The 20,583-nt window shown below is 41.4% G+C and overlaps 1 protein-coding gene across 3 annotated transcripts in view; it reads left to right on the plus strand.

Annotated features, from left to right (window-relative positions):
• The window catches only part of LEF1 (lymphoid enhancer binding factor 1), a 109,768-nt gene that overhangs the window by 60,016 nt on the left and 29,169 nt on the right, over positions 1-20,583 (plus strand). For all 3 annotated transcript variants that reach the window (XM_014462481.2, XM_023760458.1, XM_006096583.3), the window contains exon 2: positions 15,529-15,661. In XM_014462481.2, coding sequence (XP_014317967.1) covers positions 15,529-15,661 — 133 coding nt within the window. The remainder of the gene's footprint in view (positions 1-15,528; positions 15,662-20,583) is intronic.

Genomic DNA, 20,583 nt, shown 5'->3' on the forward strand with positions numbered 1-20,583 from the left:
TGGTACAAAATGGAATTTATCTTTGATTTTAGGTTCACTGAAGTATCCTTTTTCACTGTTAGAGAATAGCTGTTGTCATCTGTGCTATTATAATCTTTATAACTGGCTATATAACTTTTTTATATTAAGAGTCTTTTAAAAGATCTTTACATTTTGCCTCCTCTTTTTTAAAAAAAATATTTTATTGATTTTTTACAGAAAGGAAGGGAGAGAAAGAGAGTTAGAAACATCGATGAGAGAGAAACATCGATCAGCTGCCTCCTGCACACCTCCTACTGGGGATGTGCCCGCAACCAAGGTACATGCCCTTGACCGGAATAGAACCCGGGACCTTTCAGTCCGCAGGCCGACACTCTATCCACTGAGCCAAACCGGTTAGGGCTGCCTCCTCTTTTTATACCATTGAAACAAATGTTTTTAAGGAAAGTTTTCTATTTTAGTTTGACTTTTTTGGGGGCTTTAAAAAGGTGAATCAAAATGTGCAAAATTACATCCTTGCCAGTGTTTCTAAATGGTTAGAGCATCGGCCTACGGACAAAGGGTTGAGGGTTTGATTCCCGGTCAAAGGCACGTACCTGGGTTGCAGGTTTGATCCCCATCCCGGTCCGGGCATGTGTGAGAGGCAACCAACCGATCAGTGTGTCTCTCTCACATGGATGTTTGTCTCTCTCTCTCTTTCCCCTTAGTCCCTCCCTTCTACTCTCTCTAAAAATCAATGGAGAAAATATCCTCACTCTTTGGGCGAGGATTAAAAAAATAAAAAGTGCAAAATTACATAAAACAATTTTTTGTAATCTTTTTTGTTTGTCATTTAAGTTTTCTGCTTTAATTTTCAACTCATTTCAGGATTTTGCTTTTAAATCTAAAACAAAAGGTTCTTTTTCCTTGACTCATCTAAGTATATCCCATGAATAGTGATGAGTGTAAGCTCTGGTTATTTTTCAGGTAATAAGCTCTGATGTGAAATGGAAACGATGGTAACCCATCAAAGAATGAGTTAATCATTAGTTCTTTGGGGGGTTTTTTGTGTTTTTTTATTTTAAGAGTTCATTCTTATTTTTTTAAAATATACTTTTGTTGATTTCAGAGAGGAAGGGAGAGGGAGAGGGAGAGAGAGATAGAAACATCAGTGATGAGAGAGAATCGCTGATCGGCTGCCTCCTGCACGCCCACACCCCTTACTGGGATTGAGCCTGCAACCTGGCATGTGCCCCGACTAGGAATTGAACCAGTGACCTCTTGATTCCTGGGTCGACACTCAACCGCTGAGCCACACAGTCTGGGCAACAGGAGCAATCTTACCTACAGATTTTACATTGTAAAGTCAAGCCACGTGACAGAAATACAAGTCACAAATGCAAGTTATATGTTAATTTTAAATTTTTTAGTAGCCACATCAAAAAAAATAAAGAAAAACAGGTAAAATTTACTTTAATAATAACCCCATTTAATGCAGTATAGCCAAGATGTTATTTCTTTTTTTAAAAATATGTTTTTATTGATTTTTACAGAGGAAGGAAGGAAGAGGGAAGGAGGAGAGAGAAAGAGAAACATCAATGAGAGTGAAACATTGATCGGGCTGCCTCCTGCATGTCCCTCACTGGGGCATATGCCCTTGTCAGTAATCAAACTGGTGACCTTTCGGTGCATGGTTCGACTCTCAAACACACCCACCAGGGTGCCAAGATGTTATTTCAACATGTAATCAATGTTAAATATCATTGAAATGTCTTATGTTCCCTTTCTTACATTAAGTGTTTGAAATTAGTATACATTTTACACTCAAAGCATGTCTCTATTTGGACGAGCCACATTTCAAACCTGAAAGTGAGTGACTACCATATTGATCAGTGCAGCTCTATAGAAGACGTTTAATGCTTATCTTACATGTAAATATTGTATTTATACCTTCATAGAAATTATTTGAATTTCCTAATAAACTTTAGCTCTCAACTAAAGTTTTAGTTTTAGTAGTTGAATCCAAAATAATTTGCTGCTTCTTTTCTTTTGATTTCTGACTCTTCAGCAAATTTTATAGAAAAATAAGGATCCCCACAGACTTAAATGTTGCTCTTTTCATTTTTTAAAAACAGAGTCTTAAGCAAATAATATTTTACACATATGGCACTTATGAAAATCTTAGATGTCTTGGTGGGACAAAATTGGTACATAATCTTTCTTATTTAACTGTTTTGTAAATGCTTCACACCTGATCTTAAAAATCAATTTTATTTAAAATGAGGCAGATGCACTTCATAGTTTAGTTTCAATAGGAAATTGTTAGGTTTAAGTCTCTTGTCTTTGTCCCTATGGAATTTTGCCCCATGAATTTACAGTTTGAACATATAAATGACTCCTCCACACTCACCATCTGAGTGGCCTTGACTCCCATGAAGGCTCTAGCCACCCCCCTCCACCCCCCTCCACCCCCCTGGAAAGCTAGAGTCATCTAGCTTCTTGGAGCCCTAAACAGTCTTCTTTTCCCACTGGATATTCTGAGTGCCATGGGGAGAAGATCTTTCCACTCTCTGAAACTAACTGGGTAACAGAGGGGTGCTGCTATGGTAGAAGACTTCCCTTTCCTTCAAAATTGCATCCCTGGGCAGTGGTAGAGAAAGCCTTTTTAACCAACGTGTGCCCAGATCACAAGTCTGCTCAGGCCTGATGGCTGACGAGGTTCAGGGAGAACTGAAATTTGCTCACCCCACAGCAGCACCCTCTCTCAGAGATCCAGGAGTTGCCTCCTCCTGTCCATCCTATTGTGGGTTGTCATTCTACAGCCTGGCCCCTGGGCCTGCTGTCTCTACGCTGAGCTCTCTGGCTCCTGGTGTGTCACTCACCTTCACTGCCTTGTTTACTTTCTTTTCCAGGGACCTACACAAATAGTACTTTCAAGAAGCTAACTAAACTCCCGGGCATCCTATATAATAAAGAGCTAAAATGCAAATGGTTGTCGCGCTCTCATGCTGGGGCCGGGGAACCTGAGGCTGTGCCCCCGGTCTTTTACTAATTTTCTTTCATCTCTGACACTTCTATTATAGAGAAAGGGCAAATAGCAATATTAATATATTTCCTCTAATTCCCTTTTAATGTGCATGAATTTTGTGCACCGGGCCACTAGTTAATAATAATGAAAGATTATGCAGTGATGGCCAAGTATTTCTCTCTTGGAACAGGGCAGCAATTTTTAATCTAACGTCCCTCTTCTCTCCTGTTAACACACAACCTCCACCCCTATCCACCGATGTGTGGTTGTATTTGTGTATAGAAACATTTGTACACAACTTTGATCAGATCACTATACCTGTAATCTGGAAAAGGTGAGGGACCACTGGGATCTTGTTCTACCCCATGTCCTTCCCACTACAATTTTACAAACACGCACCCCGTGGAACCCTGTGCTTCTGCAGCCAGGAGTCCAGCAGGCTCTTGGTCCTTCCTGCCTCTTTAGAGTCTGGCCACCCGGCTTTCACCTATGGCCCATCCCTTCACTGGACTTTCTGGACTTGTAATATTTTCCCACTAGCACTTGTTTTGAGCTTTGATTGCTTTATCTTGAGTGACTCCAGTTCGTTCTTTTAATTTTCAAAGAATAGTCTTAACACAGACAAAAGAATCTTTAACATGAAAAGCAAATGCAGCACCCAGAGGATTAGGGGTGGTCTGGTAAAAGTGTTGTGAGATCAATGAGATAATAGGATTGAGTATTGTTACGTAATTAGAAGTCATTCTCCCTTTTACTCTCAGCTTCAACCTTAACCCCAGTTCCTCTATTTATAGACTCCAGTTACTGGAAAGTGGGGGGTTTCTTTTGGCTCCCAGATTGAGTTATTCCCCTTTGTAGCCATTCTTTTCAGCAGTTCACAGTGAAAAGTTCATCTCTTTGGGATAAAACAGATCTGTATTTAACCCAAGTTCAACCATTTATAGGCTAGCCTGTATGACCTGGGACAACACTTAACCTTTCTAAGTCTCAGTTTGTTTCCTTATTTGAAAACGGGGGAATAAATTTGATCACAAATATGAAAGCACCATTCGTTCTTAGAATATAGTAAGTATTCAAGGAATTGTCTCTTCTCTTGTCTTTCTCACTCAAGTATCCAGGTTCCAGGTTTTTGTTTTTGAATATATTTTTATTGATTTTTTTTTTTTTTTTGGAAAGAAAGGGAGAGGGCGAGAGAGATAGAAACATCAATGATGACAGAGAATCATTGATTGGCTGCCTCCTGCACACCCCCACTAGGGATCGAGCCCACAACCCAGGCATGTGCCCTGACCGGGAATCAAACCATGACTTCCTGGTTTACAGGTCAACACTCAACCACTGAGCCACACTGGCTGGACCAGGTTCCAGATTTTAACTATTGTGACCTGTACTTCCTCTCTTTTCAATTAATTGCCTTTCTTTGATTTATTTCCCTTCTACCCTATTTACTTCCTACAGCATTTAGTGCATTATTAATGATGAATGAATATTAAGACAATTATATTACTCTTTAGTTACCTTCAAGGATCAGATAATTAAGTTAAAACTTAAGGTTAGGCATAACCTTGTAATAGATGAGTTGCACTTAAATATAAAATAATGATTTTTCTAAAATTTTCTTAAAAGGCAAATGATTGGCCATAATCTAACATGTTATGGTTGTTAGTGTTGGAAAGAAAGCCAAAGCTTTTTAAAAATTTTCCTCAAAATAAATTGATCTGGACCCTTTAACTCTTTTTAGAGATTGCCCTTTCCATTTCTTCAGCCATGACCTGCAGTTAACTTGGAACGTTCCCTGTGCGCCTGCGTACTTAGTAGCTAGCTCTCCCGAAGTCCTTGAAGAGGGGGTGGGGGAAGGAGGGAGATGTGCTAATCCTGACTCTTCCCTTTTCCTCTAAACTGCAAGTAACTCCTGTCAACTCTGATAGGTGAGGACACACTCTTGACTTTGTAGCCCCTGGATAAAAGGAAGAAAAAAGCCACAAAACTTAACCTCAGAACGTTATAGTATAATCAGAATAACTATAACACCAAATACTAATGTCCGCAGTGGCACTTCATTTTTATCTGCTAAAGATAAGTTGGTTTATCTTTTCTACGGGAGAAAGGTAAGTGGGTTATCTTTGTCCTAACAGACGGTGGCAGGCCTTGCAGCGACCCCAGCTTATCCTGGCTGCCCTCTCCCCCCTCACTGTTGACTTTTGCAAAGGGAGATTAGGGGGCAGGCCTGACGCAGTCACATGAGCCCTTAAAAAGCAGAGAGGTTTCTCCACTGGTCATAGAAGAGGAAGTCGGAGATTGAGAACAGGAAGCATCCAAAACCAGCACCATTGCTGCTGTGAGATGGGGGCGGCTACTTGTCAGGGAATAGGAATGGCCCCACCTCATAACCAGCAAGGAAATGGGGACAAATCAACAGGGGCTACGAGATCAAGCGTGTGTTCCGCACACATGCTACTAACAGCCAGAGTGAGCCTGCAGAGCCTCCAGAGCCTCCAGGCAGGAACCAGCCGGCCGGGACCTTGCGATAGACGCCCTGGGCAGAGGACCTGGTCACACCACATGGTGCTGGAAGCCTGCTCGCGGGATCTGTGAGATAGTAAACTCTGATGTATTAAGCTGACAATAAGTGTGTGGTCATTTTTATGCAGCAACAGAAAATACAAGAACCAACCCCTGTTTTCCTGATAAGGGTATGAATTCTTTCTTGAAAGGAATTGACTTCTTAGTGTTGAAAGCCTCATCTGGGCAATTAGTCCTAAGCAGTAGATATTAGATATCGCATGTTGCCCAGACCTGCCCTAGATGCTTGGGGATAGTTACCAAGGCATGACCTCTATCTGCTGGGAGAAAACAGAGGCACAAGCAGATAGTAACGGTACAGTGTGGTCAGTGCATAGAGTCGTGTCCAAGGGTTGTGAGTACAGGGCAGATGTGAGTGGACAGGAGGAGTGGGCACTGAAGGGTGCAGATCCATATTCCTAGCGATTGTCTGCAAGAATCCTTTGGAAGAAAATAATTCAAACTCTAATAAAAGAACCCAAGTCCGGGGTTCACACTGAGTTAAAGGAGTTTCAAAAATTTTAAATATCATTTAAAAGTATGTGGTAAGTATTTTTCTTTGATTTTCAGATTTCTCTTGATTTGTACATTTAGAATACTACGAAATAAAGTGTGTGTGGGGGGAGATAATAGCTTAGTACATCACAAAAACATTTCATTTTTGTAACCCATAAATCAATTTCTCTCTAAATTCAACATAACTGAAATAATTACTTTTCACTTTATTAGCTTGGGTCATCCGCAGTCAACAACTATTTATGTTCTATTACTTTATTATGGGCATCAGTTCTTAAGAGTATGGTCTGTGGACCCCTGGAGCTCCCTGCGGTAGGGGGTCCACAAGGTCAGAACTATTCTCATGGTAACACTAACAGTTACTTGCTTTTTCACTGTATTGACATTAGCAGTGATGGTGCAAAGCAATGATGGGTAAAAGTGCTGGTGCCTTGGCCCCAAATGGTACTAGTAGTCACTAAATTCTGCACCAAGTACCCTACCAGGAAAAAACATGCCAGTGTCACTTCAAAATATCCTTGATGAAGCAGTAAAAATTATTAGTATTATTGAACCTTCACCTTTGAATGCATAACTGACAAACTATGGTTTCATAGTTTGTTACATGGCAGATATTGTCTCACAAATGAGCAGAGGTTCTCTTATCAATGAAAACAACAATTGGCAGCATTTGTTGCTAGTGATAAAATTTGAGCTTTCAAGGAAAAATTAGAATTTTAGAAATTTGTGTCCACTGCTTGATAGCTTCTTAAATTCTTAAATCTTTTCTGATTAGATCAGCAATGATATAAATATAAATGCAATTTTTATAATGTATATATCAACTCATTGAGCCAATATTTCCAGATAATTAATGCATAATGTTACAAATGATACATGGGTAAATTCATAGTGCAAGACAGATCAATGGATGTTAATGTAAGAGTAGGAAAAGTATATTGATACGGTTTTTGATTCAACATGGCACTGAAAAAACTATTAAAATCTTTCCTTTCCAACAACATATCTGTGTGAGGTCAGACTTTTTTTCATATACTTCAACCAAAATAACATCAAAGCAGAGACTTGAATTCACATGAAAGCAGATACAAGAACCCTGTTGTCTTCATTAAACCAGATGCTAAAAAGATTTGTGAAAACTGTAAAACTAAATGCCACTCTTCTTATTTAATGCTTTTGTTTCAAAACGGTCATTTTTCATAGAAATATTTTTATGTTAATACGTAATGGGCTTGTAATTTTTAAATAATTTAATGAATAATTTTAAATTTCTTATTTTAATTTTGAATATGATAAGTATTTATAAATAAACCAACACAAACGAATGCTCATTGGGATCCTCAAAGATTTTTAAGAGTATTTTAAGGTATGCTGAGAACAAAAACATTTGAGAATTGCTGCTGTAAGAGATATTTTTTAAATGACTAAACATAGATTGTATTATCTATTAAATTATAATCTAACAGAAGAAGTAAAGCAAGCACATAGAAAACCTATGTACATATGAATCCATAGCAAATTCTAAACCAGAAAGTTATGTGTTGTTTAACCCCTAGAGTGCTGGGGAGCGCGATTGCGCTCCTCCAGTCTTTCGCCAAAAGTGCCGGGAGGCTATCAAAGCTTCGAAATGGCGTCCAGTTCTAAGTCTGCTTTTATTAGTGATGATGATATCGCTAAATATGTCAATGTAGTAAAGGTTTCCTTAAGTTTTTGAATATGTAACTTCATTTACTTGCGATTCATAATTTTTTTCCTAAACTGCTGTAAAATCAGCAAAAATGCCTTGGCAATTTTAGCATCGTTCCTAGGATATTGGTTGGCACTCAAAGGGTTAAGATTTCAAGTGTGCCATTTACAATGAATCTTGAAGGGTGGGAGGGATTTCTACAAGCAGTGATGAGAGGAAAATATTGAGATCACAGACACTTTAGACTAAAAGTACGTTGGCAGAATAAGGAAGGGAGAGTTTGGTGGGGAATTCACCTGAAAGAAAGCATATTTCTAATTCTAAAACTTACTTTGTCTTAGAGACAAATGATTTGAATTTTGGGGAACAGAGTAATTTATTTATTTGGCTCTATTTTTCTTTTCTCTTTCCTTTATTCATTCCACAAGTACTTATTGAGCATATATCATGTGCGAGGACCTAAGTAAGAGGCTTTATTTGCATTGCTCATTAATCTTCAGTTTAATCCTGTGAAGTATTATGTCACCCATTTTATGTATGAGGAAACTGAAATTCTGAAAATTCAGTGAATTACCTAGAAACTAGGCATTTAAATGTTTGGGATTTGAACTGTACCTCCAGTGTCCATGTACTTAAATATTAAATGATTTTATTACTCTCTCTCCCACTTGGATGCCAGGAATAGCTGTTTTTAATTCTGTAGGGGTACAAGCTATAGATTTCGGAGTCACCAACGAGTCAAATCCTGTCTATGCTACTTAACGTCCTGTGTGGTCTTGTATAAATTATTTATGTCTCAGAACCTTGGTTTTCTTCTCTATAAAACAGAGAAATCTTAACACCTAGCTTATGGGTGATTTCAGGATTAAATGAGGTACTGTATGGAGATCGTCACTTTATAGAGAACTGGGAAAATTGTGGGTGGGCCACAATTTGTCTGTAGTCCTGCTAGTGGCATCGGTTTTCCCCAAGTGGTCCGTTGTTCTGACCAGGCACTCTCTGGCAGCGGAGCCCATGGCAGGCCACACTCGCTGGCAGGGTGGTTTGGAACAGAGGTGGAGAGGAGCTGTGTAGGGAGCAGTGTGGGGCAGGACGAGCAGGGACTTGGTACCAAACCATGCCAGCACAAGTCCTCTGTCGACTAGTTATTACTGAGCTGTGTGTCCAAAAGGACTCAGCCTTCTCACCTATAAATACAGTGGCACTGCCCACTTATGTGGACAAGTGCCAGAGGACACAAAGGCACGGCCATTAGGACGGGCACTTACTGTGTATCCGTTCATATTCCTCCCTTTCCCTGTGACATGTTCCTCCCCTTTTAGGAGAGCATCCCAGGTGTCCGATGATGGGACACCTTTGCCTCCAGAGTTAGACTCATGGAATATTTGTCCCTTGTGAACCTTGCGACTTTACCAGTTTCTGCTCAGGAAGTCTTCCGAGCCCAGTGCCCCATTGTTATCTGAAAAGAGCTACTGCATCTCAAGCAGCAGTGATCTTCGATTCGAAAGCCACGTCAGATCTGAATCAGGTGTTGAGCTTTGGTGGGTCTTAGGAAAGGCTTCCAGCGCTAAATGTTACTTTTGAGGTCCAGTTGGTGCAAGGATCATTGCATCCTTTCAGAGTAAATCAGATCTGCATCTCTTTGTGGGAAGGCTTAGGAAGCCCAGATTCTCAGGAGGAGGGAAGGCACGGTGTGAAATTCCAGCTTCTACTGTACCAGCACCAGACTTTCTAAGAGTGTAATAAAACGTTGAATTTCACCATAACGATTGAGGCCAGATGAAATCCCTCATTCCAACAGGTTGGTGGAGTGTTAATATGCCCCTGGATTCAGTGATTGCCCGGAGGACTCTGGGTGAAATGCACAGCCAGTTGAAATGGTACTCAGGGCCTTATGCACAGTTGGGTCCTGTGCTGCGGGTTTAGTTGGAACCCGGAGATGTGCAAAATGGGGACTAGCCACCAGGCCCGCTGGTTTCTCCCCATTACTCCACTTACCAGCAGGCCCACGCCTTCGCCAGGAGGGCGCTGAACCACTTTTTCGTCCTTTCCAGAAAGAACCACATCCTCAGAGGCCGAGAGCTTTTATGCCCATGGGGGAGTGGTCACTTCTGGGAATGCTGCTCAGGGTGACTCTCAGGATCCCCAAGTGGCACCCACTTCGTGTGGGTATTTTGGCTGTGATGCCCAAGAGGCCGATACATGCAGGGAGCAGCCTGGGTGGCAACCACACAGCTGCCGGGAATGCTTTCCAGCTGTGGAGAGAGGGTGGCAGTGGCGTCTCTGCAGGCCTGACCGCTTCTACTGAGGTGCCTCTTGGTCCGAGGTGATTCCTGTGCCTGGGACAGAGACCACCCAGTCCTTTCATGGATGCGCATCCTGTTCGGTATGGCCCCGATGGTCAGTGCAGTGCCCGAGGTTTTATGAACTTGGTGCTCCCGGGAGGCCGCGTGCTGTTCTGGTAGTGAATGTGGCCCTTGGGAAAGTTGCTTACCTTCTATGCCTCAGTTTGCCTGTCTCCAAGGTGTGGTGTTAGTTGCTATAATAATGATGTGCTTTGTGGGTAGGATGGCCTGATGGTGGTATTTTGAGTTTGGGAAGGGATTGCGGGCTTCCTGCTGAATGTATGGGGCAGAGTAGGTGGGAGAGCTACCTTCTGGAGTCCGCCTTTGGTGTTCTGCGCCCCTTTCCTCCCGGTACCCACTCTCTCCATCTTTTTTAAAAATATATATATTTTATTGATTTTTTACAGAGAGTAAGGGAGGGGGATAGAGAATTAGAAACATCGATGAGAGAGAAACATCGATCAGCTGCCTCCTGCACGCCCCCCACTGGGGATGTGCCCGCAACCAAGGTACATGCCCTTGACTGGAATCGAACCTGGGACCTTTCAGTCCGCAGGCCAACGCTCTATCCACTGAGCCAAACCGGTTAGGGCTCTCCGTCTTTTTTTTTTTTCCTTTCCACACCCAACCCATCACCTGCTTGAGATAAAAGAATGTGTAGTCTAGTTGGACTCAAAAGATCAGGGTGTGTGGCCTGACTGAGCCGATTACTGCCATGTGAGCTTAGACCTGAGTGCTTCCACCTCTGAGCGGCCGCAGAGTTCGGGGGATGACACAGGCTCCTGGCATCTCATAAAGGTGGGGTAATTGTGCCTGCTGTCACCTGGGAAATGAAACAGGACAGGCATTGGGAGCTCCTGGTGCTTCTGCACTGGAAGCTAAAACTCACCTGACTGTACCTGTGAGTGAAAAAGAAAGCCGTCTGTCCTTTCTCCCTTCCTCGCAGGGACATGTGTGGGAGTCAGGGGCCAGGGGGTCTGTCGAGTGAGATCCTAGGTGCACAGAGTAGGAGCTAACAGGATGGTCCCCACTGTCTTGAGTGACCAGGGTTTCCACTCGCGTGGCATCCCCAGTGACCCTGTGTTCCTGGAGTTGTGTAGTGAGCAGCCCTGCGTTGTCATAAGTGCTGAAAGCAGTCATGGCTGGCTCACTCATTCCCTGGTGACCTCCGTTTCCTGTTTTAGGAAATAGAATCTTAGACTATTTAATTTTAAACTGTTGGTTTCTTATAGTGTTAGCATAATACAAAGGCATATACCAGTAACTACTATACTCTCTTATCACCACGTTTCTTTTAATCATAGTATTCGATGTCTTCCTCTGAGATTTTACTCGTTGTCTTGTTTACATATTTGTCCATTATCTCCAGTCCCCGTGCTCGCCCCGCCCCCCCCCCCCCCCTGCAGGCCCCTAGAAAGGAGGCTGCACAAGAACAGCAGCCTCATCATGTTGGCCACCAGTGCTCACATCACGTTGGCACCTTTCAGGTGCTTAAATACACGCATAGGCCCACATACCCCTGTGCAACTGCACATTATAATGTACTTACATAAAGTTGTCTGTAAAGACTAGGTAGTCACTTGGTTATTCCTCCTCCTTTCCCTTTGCCCCACCCAAGATGCACCACATTGTTATTTGGAGGTCTGAGGCTAGAATTAAGAATGGTTATATTGTCTGTAAAACTTACTCAGAGCAGCTGTACCTGGGTTCTTGCCTTGTGCGTGCACATAGTGTCAAAGGACAGTCCCTCATGCTCTCAGGGGAAGCCCACTGTTTAGGACCGAGGACACTTGACCATGATGTGTAGTGTAGTTTGGTCCTGTTCATATGCCCAGTGGAGGTGGTCAGCAGGAGCCATGTATAAAACTTAGAATTGTGCTCACACCTATTATTGAGATTTCGTATTGCTTTCATTATTTGGCCACAAAAATGGACATAATCCTTGTTGGCTGTAACACACTACTAGTATGCTATCCATCTTGCAAAATATAAGACAAGGCCAGAGCTTAAATTAAAATCCCTGGCTTCTTATCTCTTTCCCACAGAAAAGCAAATCTGTGTTGAAAACCGTAAAATTAAGAGGAGAGCAAGGATAGCATAATTTAGTAAAAATTCATGGCACCGAATTCTGAGCTATATGACTGGAGGGATAGGTCAGACGTTAAGGAGATGCTGCCTGCTAATGCAAGTTCCTTAAGATGATGCTATGGAAATAAGAAAGGCATGCAAAAGACATACGTGTTTTCTGAAGATTTCTGCAATGCTTATTCTTTTTAACTACCTTAGAAAAGTATCTTTACAGATTGTTTGGCAACTATACTTATGAGACTTTTGAAATGAAAATCAAAGCTCTTATCCTAAAGTATAGTTGACCTATATTCATTTTAGCATTTGGGTGTTGAGATTTTTGTTTCCATTTGAAAAAGGGTTTATAACAATATCCTCCTATCTCCGCACCCACCTTCCCATCACCCCCTACCTCCTCTAAACTCTAAATTCCTTGTATTTAAGAAGCTCATCGTTGTATTTGGCAGACTGCATCATTAACACTTGAAAAGCATTGGAACATTTTTTTAACCTTTTACACATTTATATGCATAGATGTCTGTGGTGAGGTGTGTAGAGAAAAGGCGTGTGGCTTTGATAATGGTGCTCTATTTAATAAATGCCAAGGGCTATACGAGCAATGCAAGTTCTGCCATTAGAGAGGAGCTGATAATTATAAAACAGGGAAAATCATATCATTGTCTGAAAAAGGGTGATTTTTCTCCCCTTGCGTTTTTTCCTTCATAAGTTTCTTTTGGGTGGAGGTTATAATGATAGGGTATAGAGAATTACTATTACTGGCTGTAAAGAGAATTTAGTGTTACTAGGATAATTGCTCCTAATTTTCCTGAGGGTAGACCTTTTTGCTGGAGCCACTTACTTTTTATACCTAATTTGTAAAAAACATCAAACACAAAATTATGCATATCATAGTGCCGCCACCATACACAGGTGTGTGAACAGGGCCCGGAACCAGTCGGATATAGATCGACATTATAGGCAGTTTATACCGTGCAGGGCAGTTTCCAGGCACTTTCCCAAATTTTTAAATACAGATATTTGCTTTTGGAGAAACGGGTTTCAGATGCATTTTAATCTATAGTACAGTAAAAATCTCATGAATTCAAACTATTGGTGGTGAAGGCATGTCTGAAGTAGTGAATTAGTTAATAGTCAAGATTCATTATATCTTATTCCTCTTAAATTCACAAGTTACTCATTACTATAATGTATGCAGTTACAGATCTTTGTGATACTGGTTTAATTAGTCTGTGTTTAAAATCAGAAATATTTTGTATGTATATAATTGTGTCAAGTTTTCTGTCTTTTGAGGGGAGGAGGTGTAAAGTTTCTGAAAAAATCTATCTCCTTAATCAGGTTAAACTGCCCCAGTCTTGTTTATATTACTGATTTACTTAGTGCACTTTCTTAAGGGGGCAAGGAGTTTATACAATTACTAGAGGCCCAGCGCACGAATTCGTGCACAGGTACAGTCCCTAGCCTGGCCTGCAACCAGGGCCATCTTCCCCAGCTGCCTGCAGCCAGCCCCACCCCCGTTGAGGTTCGCCTTCTGTGTGTGGGGCAACCAGCGGGGTCAGGGCCTTGGCCTGGTGCCGCCCACGTCCCCCACCACCCACCCCCAGCTCCCCGTTCACCATCAGGCGATCGGAGCCTGCCGGCCGGGGAAAGGGACTGAGAGATGGTCAGTGCGCCTCACAGTGTCTGGTCCAGTGGTCATTCTGGTCATTCCACTGTTAGGGTCAATTTGCATATTACCCTTTTATTATATAGGATAACCAAACAAAAGGATCCCAGATTTCAAATTGATGAAGTCCAAATAAATAACCTGTACCTTTAAAAAAATGTTATGTAGCTTTGGGCTTCCAATTTAAATAAATTTATTTTTAAACAGATACAAGACAAAATATATAAGATGTTAACAATTTAAAGTGGTTTTTTTTTACAAGCTATATTTCACATTATGCATTTAAACTCAAGATTGGAAATTCCTTTTATTAATTAAGACTTCTAGAAACTAGAGAATATGAAGATGAACTGAGTAGGCCTAAAGCATAATGGATAGTCAGGTTTGATTGACAAAGCTATAACACATTAAAATGGTATAACATGATTCTTAGAGATGTACAATTATAGAATCATAAATTCTATAAACCAATGGAATATCAGTACAGCAAATTTATATGTATTGGGTTGTTTGAAATTTTGCCCTTCAAATTGGCAGTATTTATTCATTTACTTGTTCATTGAACAATTTTTTACTGAGTGCCTTTTTAAAAATATATATATTTTTATTGATTTTTTACAGAGAGGAAGGGGGAGGGATAGAGAGTTAGAAACATCAATGATAGAGAAACATCGATTCAGCTGCCTCCTGCACACCCCCTACTGGGATGTGCCTGCAACCAAGGTACATGCCCTTGACCGGAATCAAACCTGGGACCCTTCAGTCCCCAGGCTGATGCTCTATCCACTGAGCCAAACCAGTCAGGGCCTGAGTGCCTTTTTATTGGCAAAACATATGTAATGAATAAAGAGCTTATAAAGCATTCATAACTTTTGCTCCATAACTCATTGTTGAAATCAACCTGAAGAGATCATTTAAAGGGGAATGTAAATGGTATGTACAGGATTCATGTCATCTATACTAATAATAGAGGAATATGCAAATTGTCCAGGATGCTGTCACAGTAACAGAAAGGACTAGCAGGCTGCATGGGGCGACCAGGCCAGCAGGGGGGTTAGTGAGGGATGATCAAACAACTGAACATCAGGCTGCGTGGGGTGACCAGGCTGGCAGGAGGGTTAGTGAGGGATGACCAAGTGATTGAACAGCAGGCTTTGTGGGGCGACCAAGCCGGCAGGAGGGGCAGTGGGGTTGACCAGGTCAGCAGGGGGGGGGCAGTTAGGGGCAATCAGGCTGGCAGGCAGAGGCGGTTAGGGGTGATGAGGCTGGGGGGCGGGCAGTTAGGGGCGATCAGGCAAGCAGGAAGGTGAGCAGTTAGGAGCCAGTGGTCCCGGATTGTGAGAGGGTGCAGGCTGGGCTGAGGGAACCCCCCTGCCCCACACGAATTTCATGCACCAGGCCTCTAGTATGGAATAATAGCAATCAACCTAAATCTCCATAGGAGAGCTGGTTAAATAACTGATAGTTTCCTAATGGGCTAGTCAGACACAAGGAGTATTTAACATGGACAGATTCTGGAGGTCTAAGTGGGTACAGCAGATGATTTCAGCTGTCCAGGTCTGGAGAGGATTCTTAGGTTATGCTGATGCCCAGTTACTGCTGTTGTGTGGCTTTTTCTCTGGGAGAGGAGACAGGAGCTGGGCATCCATTGTTAACTGTTGACCTTGTGGTTACTTTGCAGTCGAATAAAGTGCCCGTGGTGCAGCCCTCCCATGCGGTTCATCCTCTCACCCCCCTCATCACTTACAGCGACGAGCACTTTTCTCCAGGAACACACCCGTCACACATCCCATCAGATGTCAACTCCAAACAAGGTGAGAGCCCTGCCCTCCCAGGTCTTTTTCAGTTACGGAGGAGCCGTGTCACGTCAGCCTGGGGGACCTTACAGGGGCCTTTGCTCCCTGTCACTGGGTGGATCAAAATGGATTTTTAGGAGACAAGAATAATTTTTCTGATAGCCATTTTTAAAAACCCAAAAGAATTTGTTGTTGCTTCTTTTATTTTTCAGGACAAAAAAAATGAAGAAGAACCTAGAAGGGTTATTTTCAAAGTGACAGCTCTGAAAAATCTAAGCTCCACAATATAAAGCAATATGTTATACAAATGTACTAAACATCCAGTCCTCGGTGCCTCCTGCAGTTGCTCATTATTTCAGCATGTACTAGGAGTGATGGTAGTGTTAAAAGGTAGAGCCCTAGCCAGTTTGGATCAGTGGATAGAGCGTCAGCCTGCGGACGAAGGGTCCCGGGTTTGATTCTGGTCAAGGGCACATGCCCGGGTTGTGGGCTCGATTCCAAGTAGAGGGTGTGCTGGAGGCAGCCAATCAATGATTCTCTCTCATCACTGAAGTCTCTCTCTCTCTCTCTCTCTCCCCCCCCCTTTATTCCTCTCTGGAATCAATAAAATATATTTGTTTGAAAAAGAAAAGTTAGAAAAGGGACAAAGTAGGAGATTTTTACTTTCAAATATTATCTTTTTGAGCCTTTGGTGATTTCTTTTAGTTTCAGCTATATACCTGTTAGGTTTTATCCTCTTTTTATTATTTACCAGCACCAACTTAGACATAAATATTAAAGTAAAAAACCATAACATGAATCTTACTTGCTTCTCTACATTATTGCCAAGTTCCACTCTGTATCACTTACAGAAAAGCACACAGCATAGAGGTCTGAAAAATGGAAACGCCAGTGGGGGCGGGGTGCTTGGCTGTGGACACAGAGCTCAGGGCCTGGTCTCCCAGCCTGCGGGTCTCATAGTTGAGAGCAAACTTTGAGGTTGAATTTGTTCCTGGGTGGCCTGTGCGCTTTCCATGTACGTCCACACTTGGCCCTCAACAGAATCTTTAGGGGTTCGAAATAAAAGATCCCACATACCTGAAAGTAATATAATGTTGACCGTCAACTATAATTGAAAAGTGAGAGAGAGAGAAATAAATATTCTGTAAAACCAAGTGAAGGCAGAGAATAGACAGGTGAAAATTTTGCCATCTTCAGCACCTCACCCTTTTGTCCAGCCCTCTCTTTGATCTGTAGTGGAAACAACATTAAGTTTGTAAAAAAGAGTGCAGTTCAGGGGCCAGGAGTTTTGTTATTGTTGTTGTTTTTCACCACTGTGAGTACTTCTAGGTTAAATACGTGATGCTTTCATTTCCTGCCCTGGTTAAAATAGGCAACTTATTTGAGGACCTAATTACTATTGGACTTTGACTTGAGTGGAGCCCGTACCTTTACTTTAAGGAGGTAAGAACCACCCATGCAGAGGTGTCCAGGTTTGCCTCTGTTTAGTCATTTCCAGTCCTTTCTCTACTTCCGTTATCAGGGACCTCCAAAGAATAAGAAACAGCAAGGACAGGTCTATGGATTTATGGTGAGAACGGCAACGAAGTCATTTTAGGAAGAAGGCCAAGTTTCAGAGGGAAGATCACGAATATGACCTAGGTTGTGGAGAGTTTGAGATAATCTGAAGGGAGACACGAGGTAGGCAGTTTAAACATCCTGGTCCCAGGGCAGGGCCTGAGCCAGAGACACACACCTGGGAGCCACAGAGATGGAGGTGACAGTGAAAGGCAATTGTAAAAACTCAAACAAGCCATAAACACAAAGAAGCCAGCAGTGGGTTTTACTAAGTTTTTTTTTTTTTAATATATTTTATTGATTTTTTTACAGAGAGGAAGGGAGAGGGATAGAGAGTTAGAAACATCGATGAGAGAGAAACATCGATTGGCTGCCTCCTGCACACCCCCACTGGGGATGTGCCCGCAGCCAAGGTACATGCCCTTGACCGGAATCGAACCTGGGACCCTTCAGTCCGCAGGCCGACGCTCTATCCACCGAGCCAAACCGGTTAGGGCAAGTTTTTAACTATTTATTTAGTTAACAGTTACATGGTGCTTCCTAGGTCCTAGCCCCTGTTCCAAGCACGTCAAAATGAACTTGTTTAAAAGAATAACATATATCTGTTTAGTAGCTTTTCTCTTTAAGAATTCTAGGACAGTTCAGTTTTTAAAAAAGACAAGTTTATGACCAGCTATCAATTACATTTCTATTTTATCTTCTATTTTACTTACTGCTTTGTTTTGTCTTACTAATTATAATTATAGCTTTGCTTCTCAAACTTTTCTCTTTTTAACAAACTCCAGAACTAGAGAAGGCCCAGTGGGCATGACCTAAAGTTGTCTGCGTGCAGTTTCTTTGAAAAGTTGCATTATTTTCTCATTCTACTCCATATACTCTTTGTGTTGCTTTTAATGTAAAGATCCTCTTTCTGATTACTCTTTGTCCTGGACTTCATGTATCTCAGGGGATATGTAAACTTTGGTTTGAAAAGAATGAATTTACATGATTTTGAATTATATTATTCATTTGAGAGTACATTCTCACCAAAATATAAGTTAAAAACCACAGTAGGTTTTTGCTTTTCCTTCATTTCTCTTCTTCTGTCTGCCTTTTGGCTTTATCATGTAGCTCAACTAGTTAGAACATGGTGCTGAGGACAGAATCACTAATTTCAAAGTCCCCAGGAAGCTGGTTAGCTTTATTTTTTTTTAAAAAAAATGAAAACCAAAAGAAGTGTCATGTGCATATTCTAATGCTAGATATAATCATCCAATAAATTAACCTGTTCGTCAGCAGAACCCATTCTCATTCATAAGAAAATAACTTAGGTTGATTTCCCACTCGGAAGCGTTACAGCATTTACCAGGCGACTGAAAAATACACAGGAGTACTTGGAGGTCCAGGATAAACCCATTTATTTTCAGATGTTTCACAGGTACTAGTTCAGTGACTCAGGGTCAGGTCTCCAAATCCTGAGTAAGCTAATATAGAGGAAGCTTTCTCTTTATAGCCTTCGGTTTCTTTGTTTTCTATCTGTTTCCTAACTACGGGCTTTCGTGGTGGGCTTCCACAGCCCCTCCTGAGTCAGTTAGAATGGGGAAGTTAGGTTGTATCTAACTGCTTGGTCTGGGTGGTGCAGGTGACCTCCCCTGTAGCTAAGCTGCTGCATTCTTTGTTTATGACGCCTCTATAAACTGGGAGTAATTAGGAAAACAGGTCCCGCTAGGCCAGATTGTGGAGAAAGGGGCAGTGACTTGATTATAGGCTATCAAAAATGTGCATTAGGTTACTGGCACAGATTCAGATGGCTAGCCCCCCAAAAATGTCTCATTTTCCCCATCAGAAGCACATTAGTTTGTACCTTTCTGTCAGTATGTTGGTGTGTGGAGTTGTGTGCAGGTGTAGAAACAGGAAAGGAAGATAACACCAATCATTTTGTTCTACTCATTATTTCTGGTAAAAATATTTAAAGGAAAGAGCTTTTAGTAAATGCTGGGTTTATTTGTATCTACTTATAAATACCTTTCTATTAATTGTATCCTATTAAATAACAACAAAAACATATCACTTACACTGTGTGCCAGGCACTTTTCTGTATTGCATATATTAATGCATTTATTCTTCACACAACCCAATATTCTATTTTTATTCTGATTTTACAGAATAATGAATCACTTTCTCAAAGATATGTAGTTGAGTGGCAAAGTTAATAAATCCATATAGTCTGACTCCAAAATAATTTTATCCATGTTTATTAAAGTTACTTGTAAAAGCTTAAAAATGTTTAAGGTCATGCCGTGTATAGCCTGCAGCACACAGTAAGAGTTCAGTGAATATCAGTTAAATGAATGATATGAAGTCAGCAGTTGGTAGAGGGTCACACACTTCGAGGAATCTTTGGAAGCAGGATCTTAAAACAATAACCTATTTAGAAAACACAGATCCATTTTCTGCTCATGTAGTGACCTAAGTCCCATCATGTACTTATGTACCTGCAAAATGGTTGATAATGTTGACCCAGCATGGGGAATGGGTCTGTTTAAATCAGCGGTTCTCAACCTGTGGGTCGCGACCCCTTTGGGGTCGAACAACCCTTTCACAGGGGTCGCCTAAGACCATCGGAAAACACATATATAATTACATATTGTTTTTGTGATTAATCACTATGCTTTAATTATGTTCAATTTGTAACAATGAAAATACATCCTGCATATCAGATATTTACATTACGATTCATAACAGTAGCAAAATTACAGTTATGAAGTAGCAACGAAAATAATTTTATGGTTGGGGGTCACCACAACATGAGGAACTGTATTAAAGGGTCGCGGCATTAGGAAGGTTGAGAACCACTGGTTTAAACACTTTTTTTTCCCACTTGTTCATTTGTTCAGTCACTCAAAAGTATTTATTGAGAACCTCCTGTGGAGACAACCCTGGTTTGATACATTGATTGGCAAAACATGGTTTCTTTTTTCCCAAGCTCTATTTAAACTCGTGCAGGAAATCATTTGCACAAACTAACTATAAAACAAAATGAAGAACATCTTTAGTACCACGTTAAAAGTACAAATAAAATCTTGTAGATTCAAAGAAGAAAGAGATTTTTCAGAGCTGTAAAAGTTAGAGAATATTCCATGGGAGAGGTGTATTTGAAATATGAGTAGAATTTTAATAGAAACAGTCCAAAGACTAGCATGGGAAGTGGCATATAGCAGGTGCTAAGTAAATGTTAGTTTTCTCCTTTTCCTTCAGAGCAGTAAAACGAAGTCCAACTAGTTTGTATCTTGTTCTGCTGAACTGCACCTACGCAGAATCACTGATGTGTTCTCCGCACACTCAGAACATGGGCTGGCCTGGCAGCAGAGTTTTAACTTGTCTGCTGAGAGGCATGTGATTGC

The sequence above is a fragment of the Myotis lucifugus genome, unplaced genomic scaffold (assembly GCF_000147115.1).
Source record: "Myotis lucifugus unplaced genomic scaffold, Myoluc2.0 scaffold_182, whole genome shotgun sequence".
Lineage (NCBI taxonomy): Eukaryota > Metazoa > Chordata > Mammalia > Chiroptera > Vespertilionidae > Myotis > Myotis lucifugus.